This window comes from Hipposideros armiger, unplaced genomic scaffold (assembly GCF_001890085.2).
Source record: "Hipposideros armiger isolate ML-2016 unplaced genomic scaffold, ASM189008v1 scaffold_1595, whole genome shotgun sequence".
Taxonomy (NCBI): Eukaryota; Metazoa; Chordata; class Mammalia; order Chiroptera; family Hipposideridae; genus Hipposideros; species Hipposideros armiger.
In genome coordinates, this window is record NW_017732945.1 from 70,851 (window position 1) to 78,516 (window position 7,666).

At 33.8% G+C, this 7,666-nt stretch overlaps 1 protein-coding gene and 1 long non-coding RNA gene across 2 annotated transcripts in view; one reads left to right on the forward strand and one right to left on the reverse strand.

The window, feature by feature from the left end:
* The window catches only part of LOC109377871 (tumor suppressor candidate 3), a 97,804-nt gene that overhangs the window by 46,265 nt on the left and 43,873 nt on the right, over window positions 1-7,666 (reverse strand). The window contains exons 3-4 of the mRNA XM_019634352.1: window positions 6,543-6,683; window positions 6,335-6,424 (exon numbers count right to left, since the gene is read on the reverse strand). Coding sequence (XP_019489897.1) covers window positions 6,335-6,424; window positions 6,543-6,683 — 231 coding nt within the window. The remainder of the gene's footprint in view (window positions 1-6,334; window positions 6,425-6,542; window positions 6,684-7,666) is intronic.
* LOC109377872 (uncharacterized) overlaps window positions 6,707-7,666 on the forward strand; it is a 29,338-nt gene continuing 28,378 nt past the window's right edge. The window contains exon 1 of the long non-coding RNA XR_002122941.1: window positions 6,707-7,004. This is a non-coding gene — a long non-coding RNA (uncharacterized LOC109377872). The remainder of the gene's footprint in view (window positions 7,005-7,666) is intronic.

The following is a 7,666-nucleotide window of genomic DNA, read 5'->3' on the forward strand; positions in this document are numbered from 1 at the left end:
ATAGATATAGATATATATAGATATATATGCACACACACACACACACATACACAAATAACTAGGTATAGTCACATAGTCACGAAAGGTAGAGTATAGCGTAAGGATGAAAGTCAATGGTATTGTAACAGCTATATAAGATGTCAGAGGGGTAGGGTAGTAGCTTGGGGCAAGAGGGTTATCACTTTGTGAGGGGTGTAAATGTCTATTATATTGCTTGGTATACTGAAACTAATAGAAAAAATCAACAACAAAAAGATAAGGCAAAGCTTGTAAGAGATAAGATACAGGGTCATAGCAACAAAGTGACCGTGGTACTGAGGCAAAATTCTAAAACAATTCCAGTTTGTAATGTAATGCGATAATAAGCAAGGCTTTATTGACTGGGACTTGGGCAAGTCCAGATCACACTATATCTGTCTACTAGTCTATGAGCTCCATGATGTATCTGCACTACCAGGGCAAATCTAGTGCCTGTCATTTAATGGGCTCTGAACAAACGTTTGTTGATGGCAAACTAAAGGAATTAATAAATCAAAAGTCAGAATCCCGATTCCAAATTCCACCGTAAGTTTTCTACATATCTTTAGTATATTAATTATTGTCTGACTTTTCTTTAAAAATTGTCTGTGTATGTTGTCACTCTTTGCTGGTGGTATGAAGAGTACAACAAAACTAGTAAACATCCTTGCAAATATTTCTATACAAAATTATGTTTAGTTCATATAAGCCTATGTAATTTTCAACTTATGACTAAAAGATGTCCCTCAGAGAGCCAGCATATGCAAAATCCCTGCAGCATGACAGTGTGTTATGGCTGCCTGACACAGAAAAAGTGCTTCATTAATGATAAATTCCAGATAAAGCAGCATGCCATCTTGCACTGAGATGCTGCTGCATGTGCACATAGAACACAGCTCTTAGCTTTATTAACAACTGAACTATAAAGCAGTGAAAAATTTTGGCTTATATTTGGTAAACCCATAGCAATTTTCAGGAAGCAGCTGAAAGCCAAATCTTGAAGAAAAAAAAATACATTTATGTATGTTGGGAGTTATAACCTAAGTATGTGCTTTACTTCCTTGAATGCATTTCCTTCAAGATGATTGTTTTTTTAACAGCAGAAAATATCTTTATGTCCCATGTAACTATACATTTGTATAGTTTCCCTTTAGCTACACAGTAATGACTGCATTTGCGATGACTTCCATGCTGTTAAGTGGACCATTAGTACTTGACTTGTGCCATTACATAGCATCTTAATAGTGACAAACAAATAAACTTGCAAATCAGCACAGCATCATACTGCCTGCACTATTAGTTTTCTTTACATTCTCTGTATTCATTTACATTTTAAGTTCAATGCAGTGAAATTTACTCTGATAGCATTTTTAGATTCTTCTATACATGTTTTATTCCCCAATTACTATATGAAAATGTGAACAGTCACCAACATTACAAATATGTTCAATAATTTTTTAAAAAGCTAATAGCTAAATGAAGAACTAACAACATACCCCACAGTCCTATTAGGCTTGCTTGACACAGTTAGTTTAGTCCAGTTAGAAAAGTGAACTATTAAAGCTAGAATCAGAAGTTCAGAGCTGACACAGGCCCATTATATATTGATTCTGTTAATGACCGCAAGCCACGCACCATTCTGACCAATGTTTCCCAAAGTGCGTACTGTCGATTATAAGGTGAATGGGCAGTAGGGAGGAATAGCTCAGAGGACTGCAATACATACCACTTCTGAAAAATACAATTCAAAACACAGGCCCTGTTGACAGAGCATCAATAACAAACATTCTATAAGGGAGCAAATTGTCTATTCAGCTATATAAGAATTGTTAAAATGTGTAGTAAGGATGGATATAGCTAGGTATTCTTAAATGTTATTTTTTTACACTTTTCCTTGCAGGATTGTTTATAAAACACAAATGATATTGGCTTAAGAAATTATTCACTATTGATAAGACATTCTGAGTATTTGTTTTGATTTTTGTTTTGTTTTGTTTTTCAGGGCATGATCTCTTAAAAACACCAACTCAAAAGTATGTAATGCCTTCCCCAAGGTAATAGTATTCAATAAGTGACTGATGAGAGCTGGTATATAAATACCTCTGTTCCCCTCTCCACTAGGGAAGGAAAACTGATGGATGTGTTCTACACTGTCTCCCAGAGATCTCCCAGCAGGAGTAAAATTCAGCGGCCTTTACGACTCACTGCCAGTAGTGGGTACATGCCCTCACAGTGTGCCAACCAAAAACACATCCAGATACTAACAATGTCTTGGAGTTGGCGGGGGTAAAAATCACCCGTGCCTTTATGACATGAGTTTTACAGCCCAAACATCACTGCACTACTTCATGAAAGATGGCCAATCAATCTATAAGGGCAGTAAAGTTTAATGTGGCATTAGAACACAAACCATTTATAGTTAACTTGAATTTTTACAAATGAAGAAAAGTTGAAGTCCTGGTAACATGTCCCTATTGTTACAGGTTTCCAAAATGGAAAAAAATAACAATGGCTGTGAAGCTCATGCTTCTAAAACATTACTTAATAGTGTTACAGAGGAAGCGCCAGGGCTTTTCATGTTTTGGCCCAACAGTGGAATCTGTTTTCCGCTTGCATGCCCCACTAGTAGCTCAATATTGCAATGACAGCATGAGGCAGAACACTTTGGTGAGATAGAAGACAGATGCCATGTGAAGTAAAACAATATTTCTGGGGAATAAAATAGATGTAAGCATATTGGTGAAAACTTAAAATGAACTTTGAGGAAGTTCATAAGCACAAAGAAACTGTGCACAAATGACCATTTCAATAGATCCGGATGTTTATGGAATTTCTCCTGTGCTTTGTAATTCTGTTGCCAGTTTTGCATATTGATGAATCCCTAATCAGTGTTTTAATAAGAAGGAAGGCAGAATGTATCAGGCACATGGGGTCTGCTACCATCCTAACCCTGAAAATCTCTCTTCTTTTTAGCTGTCATTTTTTTTTTAATAGCTTTGTCTTGGGAATGTATGTACTAGACCTAGTCCCTTAATTAAACTGTGTGTACGTACAAGGTTTACGTACATGGTATTTGCTTGTAAGAAAAGGCTACTCAATTTTCAGGGGCCTTTTAAGGTTTCTGCTTATACTTTGGATGTCTAGGCTGCCTTTTAATGTTCTGCATTTCATATTTCTTGTTGTTCTACAGCTTAACGCAACAACATTCTCTTTAACCTGTTAGCTATAGATAGGCAGTTTGCTTAACTACATAATATGCTCTCTCCTTGATGAGGTGATAGCTTTTACTGGTACCTATATTTTATAATTTTCTAAATTTCCATATTGAGCACTTATTAATTAGACGATCAGAAAATAAATTTTAAAAGCTAAAGTTGAAATAGAAAAAGTCAAAGTATCATATTTCAAAGGATATTTGGAACAATCAGATCATAGAGAAATACATTTCAGGACTATACCTGGCCATACTTATGTCTAAGGTCTTATTAGGCCTTAGGTGTATTAATTAAAAGGGATGTGGAGATTTTATGACCTTTAATTCATATTTAGTCAATCTCTATATAGGAAATAACAGGTAACACCTATGATTCACAGTATTTAAGATCCTCAGGATTTTTAGAGATTTTATCAAAAATATTAAATGGATTTTAGCATCAGTATTTAAGCACTGTTAGTAAATATATGTAAATATATATATATATATTATATGTATGTATATATATATATATATATATATATATATATACACACACACACACACGTGTGAACTTTAAATTATTATCAACACAGTTTTCAAATGACTCTTAATCATGTTACAAGATACACCATTCTACCTTGACTACTTTCTCTTTGGAATGTTACTTTTCTTCATTTGTATTTATTCTATTCCACTGAATGAGCTAAATAGCCTCATTATAGTTCATTTAAAATCCTACATGAGAATTTCTCTTTAGATACATATACATGTTAAAAAAATTTAAACAATTAGCAAAGAAGGATAGTGTTACTTTTCAAGTTAATCTTGAAATTTAAACACACCTACTAAAAAGAAAACCATTTATTATTATTGTTGTACTAGGCAATCATTGTTTAAGTGCAAACTCTGAACTAGTAACCATTTCATTTTATAAAGCAAAGTTAATCTTCTATTTTGTTCCAGTAATATAAAAGCACATTATTATGCAAATCAATTCATTAAAACAAAATTTAAACCATAATTATATTGACATTATACATATAAAAAAGTAGGAAGTTTTGCTAAAATATGTTAAAAGGTAAAACAAGAAAAGAGCTATATAATAATGGGCACTGGTTCTCTGGCCCCTTTCCACAGCGCTACATAGGCAGGTTTAGGCCTTGTCTATGCTGCTTGGCAATTATTATCTCTCAAAAACCTAAATTTGTATCCACATCTCTGGCCAACAGTACACTCATGCGGTCATCTTTGTAACAAGAAATTCCTGTATTTCCAACACTTACAATTTTTGTCTTCATTCCTTATACGTTATTCAAATATACGGAAAAATTATATATTTTTATAAAATATAAAGGGGGATGAAGAGTTTGAGATAAAAATTCATCTTTTTAATATCCTGGTTATAGGCTTAAATTTCATCATTTCTCTAAGATCTTGAAAAGCTAAACATTTTTCCCTTTTAAAATACAGAAAATTGAATTTTCTTAATATGTTGTCTGGGCCATCAGAGTACCTTTTCCTAAAGGCCATGCCTCTACAGGCAAAAGAGTTAATCATTTGTGTGAAGACTTGAAGGTAAGGGAATAATTTATTGCTAAATAAATACTTCAAATTATTTTTTCTAATTTGACTTTGAATATAAAGGCACTCAAATGACTTCTTTCTAATGACAGATTTCAAAAATGTATACACATGGCAAAAGCCATATTGGAATTAGACTATGGCAGCTGACTATCCAGAGGCCAACTTAGTCTCCATACCCTTGCCATCTATAGGAAATACCTGAAAATATTAACACAAATGAGACTAAATTGATGATGATGCTTAGAATGTAGTATCAATGACTGTAACTCTGATCAGTTGCAACTAGTCCCTAAAACCTGATTGGTTGGGCACTCAGGGAACATGCAAACAATGAAGTTAATTAGATCCCTATATTATAGTTCTACAAAGAAGTTCAGAGAAAGTCACAAACAACGTAGGAAGAAGAAATAACTTCTTAGCTTTCTTTAATATTAAAAATATATGAAGCACTGTAAGCAATGAAGAAAAACCTCATAAGCATTTATATTTTATAGAAGCTGCTTAAGCGAACGGTGGAATGTTCACAAACTTAATTGTCTGACTTTTGTACATTTACGGTAGAGATCATTTTATTCTGATCAGAACTGCAGTTTTAGAAATTATTTCGTGTGTAATACTGGTATTGTGGTTATGATTTTTAAAGAAGACCTTATCTTTTAGGGACACCTACTAAAATATGTATGCATGAAATAATATTGCACGGTTATTTCAAAAGACTCCAACAGCAGGTAAAGAGGATCAATGAAATAAGATTGGTCATGAGTTGGTAATTGATTAAGGTGGTGATGGTAATTGATTAAGCTTGGTGATGGTAATGAGGGACAGCATTACATTATTCTCTTAAACCTGAATATTTTCCAAAAGAAAAAGCTTGAGGAAAAGGGGGCATATTTTCAAAAATGTATTAAACTTCACCAACCTAATACTAAAGGCCTCAAAGACAGCATTTTGTAAAGTTGATCTATTATAACATTTATGATCTATTATAATATTTCCCACCCACCAAAAGGAAAGGGAAGACAACAAACTAAGTTATGTAAATTCAGTAGCAGTTGCTAAGGTGAACTCTGCAAGTGATTTAACTACACATCAATTTCACGGCAAGCAGTTCCTAGCATTCTAATACAATGACTACCAGAGTTCTTAATAATGTTTTAATTAATCTCTTCTGAAGCAAATTAAATTTACCATTGGTGGGATACTGGCTATAAGCTATTCCTATTTCCTCTTGTGGCATTACATATTATTGCCATAGCTGTATACAAAGTTGAAAAAATAATTTATGCATATAAATTTGATGTTGTAGGTGTACTGCATTTTTAAATCAAAGCTAAAGCAGTCCTCACCCTAAAAAAAAATATATATTGGGTACTGTATGTATGTGTATGTGTGTATGTACATGGTAGAGGTAGTAAATCAAAAGAGAAAACATAGATTTACATATCAAATCCTTTCTTACTAAATACCAAACAATTTCTGATTGCTATAAGAACAGAATTAAAGCTCAGAATATTGATGCTGAGGACATGCACCTACCACTTGTCCGTTGTGTGGGTTCTTATGAGCATATGGAGGTCCACGGATATGATTCCACATCTGGCCTGAAGTCATAGCAAAGACTATACACTGAAAGACAGGGGACAACGTGTTTCCATTATAGTAACAATCCGGCTCATCTTGTTAATATTATACAACTTATGCTATTATACAAAATAGAAAAAAAAAGTACAATATGATAACGTACCAGGGATACCATGGCCCAACCAGTCTTGTTATAGATGAATTCCAAGTTGTTCCTTCTTAAATAGAGCAAACCACCAACAAGTGACACTAATAGGGCCAAAGCAATGGTGCCAGAGTAGTTGGGTGGCCTGAAGACGCGAATCTGAAAAAATGCAATGAAAATTTTTGAAGTGAAAGAAAAATAACATTTTTTCTTGACCATATTCTAAGTCCTTCCAATCTTCAACATAAATAATTTACAAAGGTGCCACCTTACTTTTCATACCTTACTTTTCATACCTGGCACTAACATTCCTTTTACTCTTTACAAGTCAAAAATATATGCCTTAAAACATCGTGACTATGTAAAAAGACTCACTCTTTATTTTAGGTGAATACAGTTGAACATATGCAGAACTTATAATCAACCCAGAGCTGTTCTGGTTAAACCTTGGAAAATGGGATCATCTGGTAAAGAATAAAGGTGAGATGGGGGTATATTATTTGTATTATTTCAAATTGGGACTATTTTAAAAGGCTTTTTAAAAACACCTTTATTGAGATGTAAACCACATACCACACAATTCATCCAAAGTGTCAATTCAATGGTTTTTAGCATATTCACCAGTATGTGCAACCATCACCACTGTATCAGAAAATCTGAATCACTTCAAAAGAAGTGCCATGCCCCTTAGCATTGATTCCCTTATTCCTTTTACCCTCCAGCCCTAAGCAACCACTAACACACTTTCTGACTCCATAATGAATTTCCCTATTGTGGACTTTTATATAACACGTGATCTTTTGTAACTGGCTTCTTTACCTTAGCATAATGTTTTCAAGGTTCGTCCTTGCTATAGCGTGTGTCAGTGCTTCATTTCCTTTTGTGGCTGAATCCTCCACTGGATGAATAGACCACATTTTACTTATCCATTAATCAGCTGATGGTCATTTGGGTTATTTCCACCTTATGGCTATTATGAATAATGCTGTTATAGACATTCTTGTATAATTTTTTTGTGTGAGCATATATTTTCATTTCTCTCAAGTATAAATGTAGGAGTGGAATTGCTGGATCATATGGGAACTCTATGTTTAATGGTTTGAGAAACTGCCAAACTGTTTTCCAAAGTGGCTGCACCATTT